We start from the raw sequence: 17,993 nt of genomic DNA on the forward strand, positions 1-17,993 counted from the left end.
AAATGTAGAGTAAATGCTGGTGATGTTTTTGCGGAATAATTCCTGTGTCATTTAAGCATTCAACTTTAGGCACAGCAGTCAGACACACGGTGAACTCTGTTCCTTCACCAGATGCCATGGACTCTGCCCAGCTGCAGAGAGAGGGCCCTGAATGTACTCTGAGACATTTGAAGTCTCCAATATGCAAACAGGATGAACAATTAAATGAGGAAGAAGAGGAAAATCATGTCGAAAATAGTGAGTCCATGCAGCTTAGAAGTTGAGCAATATCAATTGTTTTTATAAGAGATTGAAGGTCATTTAGATTCACGTTTTGCATACTGTGTTTTCTGTACATTTTGTTTCTGGTTCACGTATCATTTCCTGCTCCCAGTTTAGGAGGGCAAGGACAGCTTACATGGGAATCTCTCCAAATGTCATTCTAAAGCTGACATTTTAGCCGAACAAGCAGTATGCCGTTACCTTCTGTTCCAAATCATGCCTGCATCCTCAGGTTATCAAACAAGCAAAGATTTCAGTGGTGTGTGGTTAATACACAAATTTGTTAATAAGTAACATGCAGAAATGTTCTTATGTCACATTGATTTGTATAATCTCATTAATATGTTCAGGGATGCGGGTTGGGCAAAAGTGGGGTTGAAAATAACATTGGGAGGCGATACGAATGTAAAAGTGTGGTGGTATGGCAGAAGGTCATCCAAGGATCCTGAGTGGTATTATAACATGGAAAAAACAGATGAAAAGTATTCAATACCTCAACTATTATCCTTGCCTGCATGGATAATTTCCATTGCTTTTTTTTTCCAAAACAGCCCTAATTCTCCTTTTACTACACTCTTACTATTTGTGTGTCTATCAAAGCCAGTATGATTACCCTTGAAGTTGGCCACCAATCTTTCTCATCGTGGTGAGAATCTTTAACACTGCTGTCATCAGAACCACTTTTTGATCACAGCCTGTACACACTTTCAGCGATACATTGTTCGATGGACTGTCTGTCAGATTAGATTCCAATTTGTCATCATTCTTTTCCAGAACCTATTTTGTGATTATGAATGTAAAGTATTCTGTGTTTCATAACTATAAAGAATCTTTACCTTTGAGTGTTTGGATAATTTCTGATCAGATCTGATCAGATACTTTTTGCTTGGTCTAATTGCTGATTGTTCTTCACTACCTCACTTCTGTTTGTCACAGGACTCAGACCTGAACAGAGCTCTGAAGCACAAGAAGGTAACGAGCCAAACCTGCAGCAGCAGGCCAAGTTGGATAATCAAAGTCACACTGATGAGGAAAATCAAGGTTACAGTTGTCAGAAAATGCAATGTTTTGGAGAAATAATCCCCATGTTCGATAGTGTTTTTACACAAAAGCAGTCAGATATACGTGATACACTCTCACTGTTCCCTCACCTGCCCAGTAGAACAATAAGGGCTTTGAATGTACTCTGATATATTTGTCCATTTTATTTAATGGTTGACAGTTTGGAGGAAACGTCACTCTGCTCTCAGTCCAGACTCACCCTGACCCTTCACATAACTGAAGAGATGTTCACATTTTCTTACATAGTACTGATCATACAATCTGACTGAAAACTTTCAATATGATCCAGTTTAACCACTCATCATGCATAGAAGGATGCAAATATTATGTTTGGAAGGCGACTATTTGGCCCATCATGTCTGCATAGGCTCTCTAAATCATTATTTTGAGTCAGTGAGATTCTTGAGCTTTTTTGTATCCTTGCTCATTGGTTCTATTTAAATAATCCTTTAATATCCTCTTCAATGTCTCAATTGTAACTGCCTCCACCATACTTCCATTGCAGTATATTTCACACCCAAAACATTTAATGTGTGATTAAGTTTTTCTCACATCACATTTGTTTCTTTTGCAAAACAATTTAAATCTGTTCTCTCTTGCTCTTTGTGCTCTTACAAGCCTGGGCAGTTCCTCTCTGTCCACTTACAATTTTGAAGACTGGATCAGATCTCCTGTTAGCTTTCTCCTCTCCAAAACTCTCCAATCTACCCTCATAATTAGATTCACTCATTCTTGGAACTGTTGTTGTACATCTCAGTGCAAAAGCGATCACACCCTTTGTACAGATTGGCACCCAGAAGGGTAACATAATACTCAGCTGAGGTCTATCAAAAGTTTTACATAAGTTCAACACGATAGCCTTGCTCTTGTACTTTATGCCCTTGTAAATTAAGCCCAGAATATTCCTGTGCTTCCTAAACTGCTCTCCTCCAGTTTGGCCACCTTCAATGATATATACACCCAGGACGCTCTACTCGTGCGCCCCCCCGCCTTTAGAATTTTACCTCTTCAATGTTGTAATTTTATATCATCGGTCCATGTTCATGCTACAGTAACACATCAGCTCACACATCTCTACATTGAACTTCACCTGCCACCTATCCACCCACACCACCAAATTGTCGCTGTTCTTTTTGATATTGTACACAGTCTTCCTAATAGTTTACAATGCTTCCAAGTTTTGTATCATCTGCCAACTATGAAATTCCCACTGGAGTGGGAAACTCTAATACAACCCTTCTTCAAACTTGAGAAACATCCATTCAGCATTACTCTTTGTTTCTTAATGCTCAGGCAGACTTTTTTAATCTAATGTGCCCTTTATCCCATAATCTGTGTTGTCTCTTTCAAGACCGGTGCATGACACTGTTTCGAATTCTTTCATGAAGGTTCATGAACACCACCTCAACAGCATTACCCTAATTGATTGATTAATTCTGTAACCTATTTAATTGGTTCCAACAAGTTAGTTAAATAAAACATCCCCGATAGAAATCTGTGTTGGTTCTTCCTTATCAACATCTGAACCTTTTGTATTTTTTTCAGTCCTTAATTGCATTTTCAAATGTGATATCTGTCATAAGCAAATTTGATTGTTTTTTTAGTTTGTAGCTCCTTTGTCATGAGCAAGTTCTGAATTTTTTTTGTCCACTCTTTGCTTTTAGATGGAATATGCTATGATTGTATCTGAACCATCTCCTCTTTTAAGATAGCTGATTCTGCAACTCCATTTTTTTCCTCCCAATCTTTCTTTCCATTCTATCTGGCCCACTTCTGTGTTGCCCCATTTAAGTCAGTTCTGCACTGATTTGATCCTTCTTACTCTAGATTGACCATTGTCATTCTCCTCCATCTTGTGAAACCTTACAATGATCACTGTTTTCTAAATGATCTCCACTGACACTTGATCCACTTGGCCTACCTCATTCCTGTGAGTCGTGTATCCTTCCTTTTTGAACTGGATCCATATTGTGTAGGAAATTCTTCTGGACACAATCAAGGATGCTTGCCACTTGATTCCCCTTACATTACCATCTATATTTGGGGAATTAAAAATTCCACATTACAAATCACCCATAACAATGGCATGTCATGGTGACTTTCCTGCAGATTTCTTCCTGTGCATCCTTTCCACAAGGTTAGTGGTCTATAGATTACACTCAGCAATATAGTTTTTATTCCTTACCTCTAAATTGATTCTGTCAGTGATCATTTTAGGATATCTCTCTTTCTTCAAAATTGCAATAATCTCCTTAACCAATCCTGCCAGCCCTTCTTGCTTCCTTCCCAATATTTTCCAGACATATTATACTCAGAAATAATTAACACCTTAAGGTACTGTTCCTTCAGCCAGATTTAGGTTTTGCACACCCTTGCCCAACAGCACTAGCAAAACGCCTGCAAGGACCTCAGTCCAAGCTATATTCAGTTGCAACCCATTCAGTTAATTTAGGTGCCATCTTCCCCAGAGACAATCCCAATGTGCGAGGAATCTAAATCCCTCGATCCTGCACCATCTTTGCACCCACATTTATCTGCCTTAGCCTCATATTTCATATCTCATATTTGCACACATCACTGGTAATAATCTGGCAAAGACTTCATTTGAGGTGGTGCTTACTACGTTTCCAACCAATGACCTAAATTCTGAGTGCAGGACCACACTCGCTTCCTGCCCAGGTCAATTATACCATTGTTGACTATGGCCTCTGGCTATTCATCCTAATCCTAAAGAATGCTGTACAGCAGCGTTGTGACATCCTTGACCATGGGAGGCAACATTGTCATAGAGTCATGTCTACAATGTTGCCAAACACCTTATGTTGCCAAACAACCCCAATTACTATTGCTCTTCCCTTCCTCTTCCTCAAACCACACATAAGATCATGACTGCAGTCCATATTGAAGAACCAACACCTTCATTAGCTTCCAAAATGGAAAACCAATTTGTGAGTAGGATCCAAAGGACTCTTGCTATATTCTGCCTTTTTCTGTTGTACTGCCTGGCAGTCACACACTTACTTTCGGCTACCTGGTCCTTGATCTGCGATATGACCACCTCTCTGAACATACTATCCAACTAATTCTCCATCTCCTGAATATATTACAATAACTCCAGCTGGTGGTCGAGCTCAAAAACCCTTCTTAGTTCTTTCTTTGCAGAGTTTTCTACCTCTTGGAAGCAGTAAAGTTGCAGTTGTTTGTCACCCGCAGGTTGAAAGCGAAGGATATCATATCCAGAATGTCTTTGGTATGATTCTTTCTAACTGCTAATCACCTCTTTCTCTTAATCTGCAGGTGAAACATGTGAGAGGATATTATTATCAAATGTGCAATTTCCAGTGTGCGGACAGGATGGACAATTACATCAGGATAAAGCAAAAATTCATGTTGAAAATGGTGAGGCATTGCAGATTAGTGTTTCAGTAATATCTATCATCTTGGACAAGTGATTGACGATTATTTACATTCAGGTTTTGCCTGAGATGTCTTATGTATACACTTTGTTCTTGCTACATGTACAGTTTGCTCTTACCAGTATGAGAAAGCAGAGGCACAATTTACCTAGAAGCCTGTCCAAGTAGAGATTTAAAAAAGACATAAAAGGCAAATTTTTTACGAGGGTGAAATGAACTTCCGAGAAAGTGGTGGATGCAGGTACAATTACAACATTTAAAAGACATTTGGATAGATACATGAATAGGAAAGGCTTGGAGGATTATGAGCCAGGAGCAGGCAAGTGGGACTAGTTTAGTTTGGGATTATGTACTGCATTGGACTGAAGAATCTGTTTCTATGCAGTATGACTCTAAGTGTCCGTCTAAAGCTGCTGTTTTAGCCAAGCAGGTTGTTAGCTGTTACCTCCTGTTCCACGTTATCCCAGCATCCCCAGACTACCAGACAGAAAGACAACAATTTAATTGGTGACTGGATTGATGCACAAATTTCTTAACAAGATGCACAAAGTGCTCGTGGGGGATGTTCAGGGCTACATGCCAGGCAAAATGTGGGGTTGCACATAGCATTGAGAGGTGATAACAATATAAAAGAGACATGGAGTTGTAGTATTCGTCCAAGAATCCTGTTCAGCACTAAAACATGAAATTATACAGAGAATGGTGTAAATGTCGAATCTCACTGCTTAAAGTTCATAATACTACAGTTGTCTTGAAAGTGGAATATGGACTAGCGAGTGGGAAAAGGGAATGTGAAGATCATATTGAGAAATTGCAGTCTCAATACCTGGGAAAAGTTGAATATTGATTGATTGATTGTAGAGTAATCCAAAATATCACCTGAATTGACACTTTCAAGTCTGAGAGACATGATGCAGATACGCAGTGAGACAGCAAGATCCAGCTTTATTAGCATCTGTGGTGTAGTAAACCCAATTGCATTTTCAGCCTAAATTTTTTTTTAAAAATTCATTTGTGGGATGTGGGCAATGCTGGCTGGCCAACATTTATTACCCATTCCTGGTTGTCCTTAAGAGATGGTCGTAAAAACAATGACTGCAGATGCTGAAAACCAAATACTGGATTAGTGGTGCTGGAAGAGCACAGCAGTTCAGACAGCATCCAAGGAGCAGCGAAATCGACGTTTCGGGCAAAAGCCCTTCATCAGGAATAAAGTCAGTGAGCCTGAAGCGTGGAGAGATAAGCTAGAGGAGGGTGGGGGTGGGGAGAGAGTAGCATAGAGTACAATGGGTGAGTGGGGGAGGAGATGAAGGCGATAGGTCAAGGAGGAGAGGGTGGAGTGGATAGGTCGAAAAGGAGATAGGCAGGTCGGACAAGTCCGGTCAAGTCAAGGAGACAGTGCTGAGCTGGAAGTTTGAAACTAGGATGAGGTGGGGGAAGGGGAAATGAGGAAGCTGTTGAAGTCCACATTGATGCCCTGGGGTTGAAGTGTTCCGAGGCGGAAGATGAGGCGTTCTTCCTCCAGGCGTCTGGTGGTGAGGGAGCGGCGGTGAAGTAGGACCAGGACCTCCATGTCCTCGGCAGAGTGGGAGGGGGAGTTGAAATGTTGGGCCACGGGGCGGTTTGGTTGATTGGTGCGGGTGTCTCGGAGATGTTCCCTAAAGCACTCTGCTAGGAGGCGCCCAGTCTCCCCAATGTAGAGGAGACCACATCGGGAGCAACGGATACAATAAATGATATTAGTGGATATGCAGGTAAAACTTTGATGGATGTGGAAGGTTCCTTTAGGGCCTTGGATAGAGGTGAGGGAGGAGGTGTGGGCACAGGTTTTACAGTTCCTGCGGTGGCAGGGGAAAGTGCCAGGATGGGAGAGTGGGTCATAGGGGGGTGTGGACCTGACCAGTTGGTCACGGAGGGAACGGTCTTTGCGGAAGGCGGAAAGGGGTGGGGAGGGAAATATATCCCTGGTGGTGGGTCTTTTTGGAGGTGGAAATGTCGGCGGATGATTTGGTTTATGCGAAGGTTTGTAGGGTGGAAGGTGAGCACCAGGGGCGTTCTGTCCTTGTTACGGTTGGAGGGGTGGGGTCTGAGGGCGGAGGTGCGGGATGTGGACGAGATCCGTTGGAGGGCATCTTTAACCACATGGGAAGGGAAATTGCGGTCTCTAAAGAAGGAGGCCATCTGGTGTGTTCTATGGTGGAACTGGTCCTCCTGGGAGCAGATACGGCGGAGGCGGGGAAATTGGGAATACGGGATGGCATTTTGAGAAATTGGGAATACGGGATGGCATTTTGAGAAATTGGGAATACGGAAGGTCCTCAGTTGTGTCAGACCCATCTCCTTCACTTTGGCCCTCATCTCTTCTTTCCCTCCCACAAATCGGGTGCCCCTGGTCCTGACTTATCACCACCAGCATCCGTATCCAAAGGATCATTAGCAATAATTTTGGCTACCGCCAGATGCATATTCCCCTCTCCTCCCTTGAAAAGCCTTCCACAGGGACTGTTCTCTCTGGGACATCTTTATTCGCTCCTCATCTACTCCCAACACCCTCTCATACCACCACAGCACCTTCCCATACAATCGCAGAAGGTGCAACACCTGCCAGTTTATATCCTCCTCACTGTCCAAAGCCCCAGATACACCTTCCAGATGAAGCAGCAATTTACCTGCACTTCTTTCAACCTAGCCTACTGCGTTCGCTGCTCATAATGTAGTCTGGTCTACATTGGGGAGACAAAAGACAGACTGGGTGACTGCTCCACAGAACACCTACATTCTATCTACAAAAAATGAGCCTGAGCTTCCTGCTGCCTGACACTTCAACACAACACTCTCTTCCCTGGTCAGCATTTGTTTCAGGCTTGCTGCAGTGCTCCAGCAAAGCTCAGTGCAACTTCGAAGAACAGCCACACATTTTCCGCCTGGGGATGCTGCAGCCTTCAGGACTCAATATCAAGCTCAATAATTTTAGTGCCTTAGCACCTTCCCCCATGTCCTTACCTCAACCCCCATACACCAGACATGGGCTGCTACCTCAAACAGCCCACTGTCATCCACTAATGTTCCCCAATCCTAATTGCCCAGATGGCATTTAAGTCAATAAAATTGCTGTGGGGCTGGATTCACGTGTATACCAAACCAGATAAAATGGTGGTTTTTATTCCTATGGAATATTTGTGAACCAGATGGGTTTTTACAACAATCAACAATGGTTGCTATTAGGCCAGCTCCCTATCCCAAATTTTTACTGAATTCAAATTTCACTGTTGGCTAGTCTAGTGACACTACCGTGACACCATTGCCTCCCCATAATTGTGCATGTGGATGAAAAGTGTCTTCCGTGTTTGAACTTCTATGTGTTTTGGCTAATTTCTGATACTTTTTACTTGGTCTGAATGCTGATTGTTCTTTATTCCATCACTCTAGTTGGCTCAGAAAACAGACCTGAACAGAGATCTCAGATGCTGGAAGGTAATGAGAAAAACCTGAAGCAGCAGGCTAAGTCGGATAATCAAAGTGAAACTGGTGAGGAAAATGAAAGTAAAAATGGAGAGAAATCACATGATGTTTTTTGTGAAATAAGCCTTGTGTTTGATAACAGAGCCTTTTATGTATGCCTTTTATGTCGACCTCATCTTTAGGCAAAAGCAATCAGATATAGGTAATACTGTTCCCTTAACAAACACAATGCATTCTGCCCAGCAGAAGAATGAGGGCATGGAAATTTACTCTGAAACCTCTGTCCATTTTATTTAATGGCTGACAGTTTGGAGCAAACCTCTCCCCTGCTCTCTGCCCACACTTCCCCCAACCTGTTGTATTACTAAAGAGTTTATTATATTTTCCTAGAGAGTGTTAAACATACAATTTATCTTAAAACTTTTGATTTGATCCTGCAGAACCACTCGCGATTCATGTAGGAATGTGAATTTTACAATTAGAAGACTATTTGGCCAATTGAGTCTGTGTAGGCTCTTCAAAAAGTTATGACTTAATGTGATTCTCAAGCTTTTCCCCATACCCTTGTACATTGTTTCTCTTTAAAGAATAATTTAATGCCCTCAATAATGCATCAAGTTTACCTCTGCATTGCAGTGCATCCCAGACCCAAACCACTCAATGTGTGAATAAGATTTTTTTCATATCATATTTGTTTCTTTCATGAAATATTTTAAATCTGTGCGTTCTAGTTCTTAACACTTTTATGAGCAAAGATAGTTTCTTCCTGTCTGCTCCATTATTTTGAAATACTTGATTAGATTTCCTGTTAGCCTCCCTCTATCCAAGGAGAATAATCCTAAACTCTTCCAACTTATCCTAATAACTGGAGTCTCTCATTCCTGGACCTATTCTTGAAAGTCTCATCGGTACTGTCTTCAAAGGGATCACATTCTTCTTGTAGTTTGGCACCCAGAATGGTAACATAATACTCCATTTGAGGTCTAACAACTGTCTTGTGCAAGTTAAGCATAATAACCTTGCTCTTGAATTCTATGCCCCTATTAATAAAGCCCAGAGTAATATACGTTTCCTAAACTGCTCTATCTGCCATGAACAGGTGCAGAATAATCAAGAAAGCTGATACAATGCTGGCCTTTATTTCTAGAGGACTGGAGTATAAGGATGCAGAAGTAATGCTGCAATTATATAAAACCCAAATTAGAGTCCATAAAGTGCATAAGAAGTGCAAAACACACAAGTTACAGTGTAACAGAAGAATGATGAATGATAGATATTTTTCAAGCAGCTATATGAAAGAATTTCAGATGGGAAAGAGTCCAGTTATACTGTGTTCAGGAGCCTGATGGCTTGGGGGAAGAAATTGTTGCACAGTCTGACCGTGAGAGACCGTATGTTCTGGTATCTTCTGCCAGATGGCAGGAGGGAGAAAAGTTTGAGTGAGGGGCGTGTGGTATCTTCCACAACGCTCTTAGCCTTTCGGATGCAGCGTGTGAAGTAAATGTCTGTAATGGAGGGAAGAGCGACCCTGGTGATCTTCTCAGCTGTCCTCACCATCCGTTGTAGGGTCTTATGATCTGAGATGGTGCAATTTCCAAACCCTCTGTTGAATGCGGTGAGGATGGGGTGTGGGAGGTGGGCTTTCCCCAGCCTGTGCAGAAAGGAGAGACGCTGCTGGGCTTTCTTGGATATGGAGCTGGTGTTGAGAGTCCAGGTGAGATTCTCTGCCAGGTATTTGCCAAGAAATTTGGTGCTCTTCATGATCTCCACAGGGGAACCGTTGATGTCCAGCAGAAAGTGGTCACTCTGTGCCATCCTGAAGTCAACAACTATCTCTTTCGTGTTGTCCACATTCAGAGACAGGTTGTTTTTGTCATTTTTTTACAATTATTATTACATTAATATTAAACTTATTGCATTACTGTTTGATTTGAAGCAAAATAGCTAAACATTCTTTTCCCAACTTTTCAAAATGGAAGATAATTTTAAATAAATACAAAGTAGTGCAGTTTTTTCAGCAAATACTTATTACACTCCTGCTTTTTTTTTCTGGTATCCCATCGCCAAGTTACCCTTTATTTACACGCGGGGAGCCCTTTCCACTGATTCAGCTCCCTCTGAGCCAGCTTTCAGAGTGAACAGAACCTCCGATACTCCTGTTTTCTTTTAACCCCCACACTACCGCCTAACTGCGGTAGTGCTTTTCTTTTTCCCCAGCACCCATATTGTGTCTGTGCAGGTATGAGACACAGTGAGAGATACAAGGTGTATGAATCTTTATTCAATTTCCACCACCAGGAAGAAAAGAAACACCCGCGTGGCCAGTGACAAGCAGTGCCCTTCACATCAAAGGGCAATGCTGTGTGATCAAAACAGTGAAGGGGAGTATAAGGACTAAATCAAAATAGAGTTGGACGGGGAAATAATGCACTCCACTCCCTGCGGCGCCCACCTCTCCCTGAACGACTCCAGGGTGTTGGTGGACACCGCGTGCTCCTTCTCCAAGGACACCCGGGCTCTAACGTAACCCCGGAAGAGGGGCAGGCAGTCGGCCCTAACGACCCCCTCCACGGCCCGCTGCCTGGACCTGTTGATGGCCAGTTTGGCCAGGCCCAGGAGCAGACCCACGAGGAGTTCCTCGGACCTGCCCTCCCTCCTCCGTACCGGGTGCCCGAAGATCAGGAGCGTGGGACTGAAGTGCAGCCAAAAGCAGAGGAGAAGGTTTTTGAGAAAATCAAAAAGGGAGTGCAAACGCCCACACCCAATATATACGTGGTCCACGGACTCCACAGCGCCACAGAACAAGCAGTTGGGCTGGGAGTCCGTGAACCACCGCAATCTGTGGTTGCAGGGGACTGCTGCATGCAGCACCCTCCACCCCAGATGCCCGAGAGAAAGGGGGAGGACTCCCGCGTAGAGAGCCCTCCACTGGGGATCCCCACCGCCCGGTGGCCAAGGCATGTCTGGATGGTGGATGAGGGAGAAGAGGTGGACGGTGTGCAGCAGCAGTCGATACAGAGCCTTCCTTTTTACATCCCTTAAGGGGACAAAATTAAAATTCCGGAGGCGGCTCAGGTTGTGGGGCACGGGCTCCCACGGGAAGTACGGGACCTTGGGGCCAATGTGAAATTCCATGGGGGCTAGGGTGAGCGCGGATGGGATCCCACCGCACACCTGAGCGTCCTCCAACTGGTGCACTACGTCGGGTCCGAGCACCGCCGTTTTAAGGTGTCGGATGGTGGTGGCCACGTAGAGACAGGTTGTTGGCTGCTGCACCTCGTCTCTATATGCTGACTCGTCATCCCTGCTGATGAGACCCACTACAGTCGTATCATGCGTGAACTTGATGATGTGATTTGACCTGTGCATTGCTGCACAGTCAGTGTGATGGTGTTGGAGATGCTCTTCCCGATCTGGACTAAGTTCTTCGCGTCAGAAAGTCCAGTATCCAGTTGCACAGGGAGGTATTTAGACCCAGCTCTCCAATCATATGCTGATGAACGATGGTGTTAAATACAGAATTGAAGTCTATAAACAGTAGTCTGACGGAGGTGTCGTTCTTCTCCAGGTGGGTAAGGGCCAGATGGAAGGTGGTGGAAATGGCATAATCTGTTGAGCGGTTGGGTCAATACGTGAACTGCAGGGTGTTCAGTGAGGGGGGCAGCAGGGTCTTAATATACCTCATCACAAGCCTCTTGAAGCACTTCATGATGATGGGCATAAGCACAGCAGGGCGGTAATCATTGAGACAGGCTGCTGAAGACGTCTTTAGCCTGGGGACGATGGTAGCGGCCTTGAAGCACGTTGGAACTATGGCGCAGCTCGAGGAGATGTTGAAGATGTCTGTGAGAACGTCCGCTAGTACATCAGAGCATTCTCTGAGCACTCTGCCTGGGATGTTATCTGGTCCAGCAGGCTTACGTGGGTTGACTCTGCATAGGGTTTTCCTCACATCGGCCGTGGTAAGACACAGCACCTGCTCATTGGAGGGGCCGGGGGTGGGGGGGGGGGAGGGGGAGGGGATGTGGACTTCCTCGCTGCCACATCATTTCATGCCTCAAACCGTGCATAAAAGTTGTTCAACTCATCCAGAAGGGAGGCATCACCTGCACAAGTGACGCTGTTCTATAGTTGGTGATGGCCTGGATGCCCTTCCACATATCCTGAAAGTGGCTGTGTTTTCTCTGTGCATGTGTATGCTTTGCCTCTTTGATGGTCTGGGTCAGGTTGGCTCTCGCTGTTGTTACGGCCACCTTGTCATCTGCTCTGAAGGTGGAATCATGGGTCCTCAGTAGCACACACACCTTTGCGGTCATCCACGCCTTTTGGTTGGGGTGAGAAGGGATAGTCTTGGACACAGTGACGGCATCCATACACTTGCTAATGTAGCAAATCCACCAAATGCTGTGTACTTCTCTAAGGTGATGGAATTGCCATCGGTTGTGGCTTCTCTGAACACACGCCAGTCAGTGTGCTCAAAACAGTCTTGAAGAGCAGAAATGGCTCTTGCCAGCCACGTTTTCACATGCTTCCAAACCAATTTGAAGAGGTATAGGCTAAAGGCAGGATTCAGGTCACAGATCAGCCATTATCTCATTAAATGGCAGAAGAAGTTTGAGGAACTGAATAACCAATTCCTGTTCCTGCGGTCTGATGTTCTTGCTGTCCTGCCATGTTTGAAGTTCTGTGCACATTTATACTCAGGTACCTCTACTCCTGCACTACCTTTAGAATTATACCTTTTATATTTTGTGTCCATGTTCTTGCTACAATAATGCATCAGTTCACACATCTCTAAATTGAAGCCCATCTGCCACCCATCCACCCACTCCACCAACTTCTTTATGACCTTTTGATATTCTACACTGTCCTCCTCACAGTTTACAACATTTTGTATAAGCTTCAAACTTTGAGTTTCTTGAACGAGCAGTCCAGCAATAATCCACTAGACCATTACTTCCCCATTTTAAATTAATGTTTTTTAAAAATTAGCTTATTTTTCTTAACAACTTATTCAGAATTGTTATTACACAGCTCTGGAGTAGGTGGGTCTTGAACCTGAGCTTCCCTGTCCAGGGATAAGGACATTACGACTACACCACAAGAGGGCTGCAAACTTTGAAACTGCCCCCTGCACAGCAAGATCTAGGTCATCAATGTATGTCAGGAAAAGCAAGATCTCCAACACCAACCTCTAGGAAAATCCACTACAAACCTTCTTCCAGACAATATATCTCCATTGACCATCACTCAGTTTCTGATTACTTAGCCAGTTTTTCATCCATATTGCTACTGTCCCTTTTATTCCATGAGCTATAATGTTGCATGGCAATGATTTGACCAATGTACACTACCAACAGCATTACCCTGACTGACTGTTACCAGGACCTCATTAAAAGGCTCCAGCAAGTTGGTTCAACATGATTTCCCTTTTGTGTACTGGTTTTTCCAAACCAACACACTATAATCCATGTGGTTGCAAATTCTATCCTACACAATTGTTTCTAGATGCTTTTGCACCATTGCCACAAAACTGGCTGGTCTGTAACTGCTGGGCTTATCCTTAAAACCTTTCTGAACAAAGTTTAAAAATCACACAACACCAGCTTATAGTCCAACAGGTTTAATTGGAAGCACACTAGCTTTCGGAGCGTCGCTCCTTCATCAGGTGATAGTGGAGGGCTCAATCCTAACACACAGAATTTATAGCAAACATTTACAGTGTGATGTAACTGAAATTATACATTGAAAAATTGATTGTCTGTTAAGTCTTCATCTGTTTGAATACCATGATAGTTTCACTTCTTTCATTTGTAAATCACAAAACCTTTTTTTAAAAAAAGTTGCATTCTCAGGTTAGCTGTTAACAATGGGTGATAGCTAGACAATATGTTGAAGGTGTTAGCCCCCTGTGTTCTCTGTGTATGCCATGACGTTTAGATTGATTCTATTCTAAAAAGTGAGATAACAGAGTTTTACATGAATTCATGTAAAACATCGTTTACATCACACTGTAAATATTTGCTATAAATTGCGTGTGTTAGGATTGAGCCCTCCACTATCACCTGATGAAGGAGCGACGCTCCGAAAGCTAGTGTGCTTCCAATTAAACCTGTTGGACTACAACCTGGTGTTGTGTGATTTTTAACTTTGTACATCCCAGTCCAACGCTGGCATCTCCAAATCTTTTCTGAACAAGGGTGTGATGTTTGTAATTGTCCATTCTTCTGGCACCATGCCTGAATCTAGGGAAGACTAAAACATTATGGCCAGTGCACTGGCAATTTCCATCCAAATGTCTTACACTATTCTTGGATATACTTCTTATGGTCTTATCTAGTCCCAGTATCTTATAAATCTTCAGTAGCACTGTCTATTCACCACTTCTTATCAATTTTGAACCCTTCTCGTGACAGAGTTCCCTCTTCTGTCACTATGACCTGGGTAGCATCTACCTCCTTGGTAAATGTAGATTAGTGAGTATGAGGAAAAGGAGTGAGCAGACAGTATTGAGAAACTTCAGTCTCAATACCTGTTGGAATCAGAAGTCTTACAAGATAAAAATAGAAATTGCTGGAAAAGCTCAGTAGGTCTGGGAACATCTGTGGAAAAAAATCAAAGTTAATGTTTCGGGTGGAGAGATCCGTCCTCAGATTTTACATGGTCACATGTTATGATCACATTCTGACTTTGTTATTTCAGGATCTCTGGATACTTAAGATACTTGCAATAGATTTATGTTCTGTTGAATGATGAATCCAATTAAGCGATGTTCATTCAGAAAATCTTGCATGGTGGCTCAGGGGTTAGCACTGCTGCCTCACAGCTATGGAGAGCCTGGGTCAATTCCAACCTTGGGCAACTGTCTGTGTGGATTTGCACATTCTCCCTGCTCTGTGTGGATTTCTGTTGGGTGCTCTGGTTTCCTCCCACAGTCCAAAGATGTGCAGTTTAGGTGGATTGACTGCTAAATTGTCCATAGTGTCCCGGGATGTGCAGGCTAAGTGGACTAGCTATGGTAAATGTGGGGATAGGACAGGGGAATGAGATGCTCTTCAGAGGATCAATGCAGATTTAATGGGCAAAATGGTGTCTTTCTGCACTGTAGAGGTTCTGTTCTGTATTTTGTTTAGCGAAACAATACAATCATCACGTTATGAGATTGTGAGAAGCCAGTTGTTCTGAAGTCTCAGTCATCTTCCAAAAAAAATTAGTTAAAGATGTAAGAGTGCAGCAATTACTACCTGACCTTTTTTTTTGCTAACATTGCTGCTACATGTATGCTACATTGCTATTCTGCTCCATCATGCTGAACCTTATGGTACAATGATTACTGTCTCCTAAATGCTGTCCCTACTGACATTTTATGCACTTGGTCCATCTCATTTCTGACAACCACGTCCACCAGTGAATCTCAACTTTTTTGACAGCATACCGTTGTAGGGAATTCTCAAGAACATAATCTAGGAAGGCTTGCCACTTGCTACTCCTTACATTACCACTATACTACAAGTCCATGTTTGGGTAATTGACATTCCTCATTGTAACTAGTTTATAAAGTTGGCATCTCTCTGATTTCCCTCCATATTTGTTTCTGTACATCCTTCCCACTGATTGTTTAATGGAATTTACTGACCACCAATTTAGTTGCATCCTTTTTGCCCCTTAACTTTAACCAAATTGATTTCATCGGTGAACCCTTTGGGACTTACTACTTACTTAGTGTGGAACCAGGCCCTTTGGCCCAACAAGTCCACACCGACCCTCCGAAGAGCAACCCACCCAGATCCGTTCCCCTACATTTACCCCTTCACCTAACACTATGGGCAATTTAGCATGGCCAGTTCACCTAACCTGCACATTTTTGGACCATGGGAGGAAACCCACACAGACACAGGGAGAATGTGCAAACTCCACACAGACAGTTGCCTGAGGTGGGAAATGAACCCGGGTCTCTGGCACTGTGAGGTAGCAGTGCTAACCACTGTGCCATGACATCTGCAATGATTTCCTTAATCATTTCTACAAACCCTCTTCCTTTCCTTCATTTTCTGGGCACCTTGTACTCAGAATATTTAACACCCAGTGCTACCCTTCTTTAAAGCAGTCTCTGTTTTTGTTACAACATACGTCTACATGTCAACTTGTGCCTCTAACTCCCCAGTCTTTTTAATTATACTCCATGCAATGACGTGCATGCACAGGAATGCTGATGAAGACTTTATTACTTTCTCCCTTACTACAACTTTACCTATGAAATGACTCTTGTCAGTGCTGTCTGTCTTTCCAAGTATATTGTGTTCTCTGGTATTGTCCTCTGTAAGTTTAAAGCCTTGCCAATAGGATGAGCAAAAGGTCCCACAAGGACCTCAGTCTCACCTCTGTTGAGCTGCAAAGCATCCTGCTCCTACAGGTACCATCTTCCTCAAAGGCTGTCACAATATCCAAGGAATTTAAATCCTTCAGACCCGGACCATGTTTCCACCCATACAATCATCTGCCTTATTCTTATATTTCTGTTCTCATTTGCACATGGCAAGGGGATTGGGGTAATCGGGAGAAGGCATCATTTGAAGTCCTGCTCGGTAATTTTCTACCTAATTGCTAAAATCTGATTGCAGGATCACAATCTCTTCCTGCATAGGTCACTGGTGGCATTATGGAACATTACCTTTGGATGTTCATCCTCTCCCAGAAAATGCTTGAAACCACTCTATGACATTCTTTACCTTGGAGACATTACATGGGCTTAGTGGTTAGCACTGCTGCCTCGCAGCACCAGGGACCGGGTTTGATTCCAGCCTCAGGTGACTGTCTGCGTGGAGTTTGCACATTCTCCCCATGTCAGCATGGGTTTCCTCTTACAGTCCAAAGATGTGCAAGTCAGGTGAACTGGCCATGCTAAATTGCCCATAGTGATAAGTGCATTAGTAGAGAGTAGGGGAATGGGTTACTCTTCGGAGGGTTGGTGAGGACTTGTTGGGCCAAAAGGCCTGTTTCCGTACTGTCAGGATTCTAATCTAATCAAATCTTTGGGTTTTATATACATCCACAGTAGTGTCTGTCTGTCCCTAACTAATGCCAAATGACATTGCTATTTGTGTCTTCTTTCTGGTGTCACATACATGACTGTGACTGCAGTCTTTTGAAGAACCATGCCTTTACCAGCTTACAAAACAGAAAACCAGTTTGTGGGCTGGACCCCAGAGGACTGTTGCTGTCGGACTGTATTCCAAGCTGTCATCTACCTTTTCCAGAACCTATATTGTGATTATTGGTGCAGATGTTCTGTGTTTGAGAATAAAAGATTTTACTGTAAAGAGTCTGATTTTTTTTTTGAGATTTGGCTAATTTCAGATGATATTCTTTGCTTGGTCTGAATGCTTATTGTTCTTCACTCCATCACTTTTAATTGTCTCAGAACACAGACCTGAACAGAGATCTCAGGGGCAGGGAGGTGATGAGAACAACCTACAGCAGAAGACCAAGTTGGATAATCGAAGTGTCACTGGTGAGGGAAAGCAAGGTTAAAAATGTAGAAAAAATATGGATGATGTTTTTGAGAAATAATTCCTGTGTCTGACATTTAGGCATTCATCTTAAGGCACAGCAGTCAGATACACATGAATTCTCTGTTCCTTCACCAGATACCATGGGCTCTGCGCAGCAGAAGGAGGGCACGGAATGTACTTTGAGATATTTGCAATCTCCAAAATGGAGACAGGATGAACAATTAATTGAGGAAGAAGAGGAAAATCAAGTTGAAAATAGTGAGTCCAAGCAGCTTAGAAG

The 17,993-nt window shown here is 43.3% G+C and overlaps 1 protein-coding gene across 9 annotated transcripts in view; it reads left to right on the forward strand.

Annotated features, from left to right (window-relative positions):
• LOC140479615 (uncharacterized) overlaps nucleotides 1-17,993 on the forward strand; it is a 42,053-nt gene that overhangs the window by 12,108 nt on the left and 11,952 nt on the right. For 5 of the 9 annotated variants that reach the window (XM_072573480.1, XM_072573482.1, XM_072573478.1 and 2 more), the window contains 6 exons: nucleotides 112-237; nucleotides 1,198-1,302; nucleotides 4,621-4,722; nucleotides 8,169-8,267; nucleotides 17,623-17,712; nucleotides 17,849-17,971. In XM_072573480.1, the coding sequence (XP_072429581.1) occupies nucleotides 112-237; nucleotides 1,198-1,302; nucleotides 4,621-4,722; nucleotides 8,169-8,267; nucleotides 17,623-17,712; nucleotides 17,849-17,971 (645 nt within the window). The remainder of the gene's footprint in view (nucleotides 1-111; nucleotides 238-1,197; nucleotides 1,303-4,620; nucleotides 4,723-8,168; nucleotides 8,268-17,622; nucleotides 17,713-17,848; nucleotides 17,972-17,993) is intronic. The other 4 variants (XM_072573479.1, XM_072573483.1, XM_072573481.1 and 1 more) reach the window with 4 other exon arrangements.

Source organism: Chiloscyllium punctatum, chromosome 7 (genome assembly GCF_047496795.1).
Source record: "Chiloscyllium punctatum isolate Juve2018m chromosome 7, sChiPun1.3, whole genome shotgun sequence".
In the NCBI taxonomy this organism is placed as follows: Eukaryota; Metazoa; Chordata; class Chondrichthyes; order Orectolobiformes; family Hemiscylliidae; genus Chiloscyllium; species Chiloscyllium punctatum.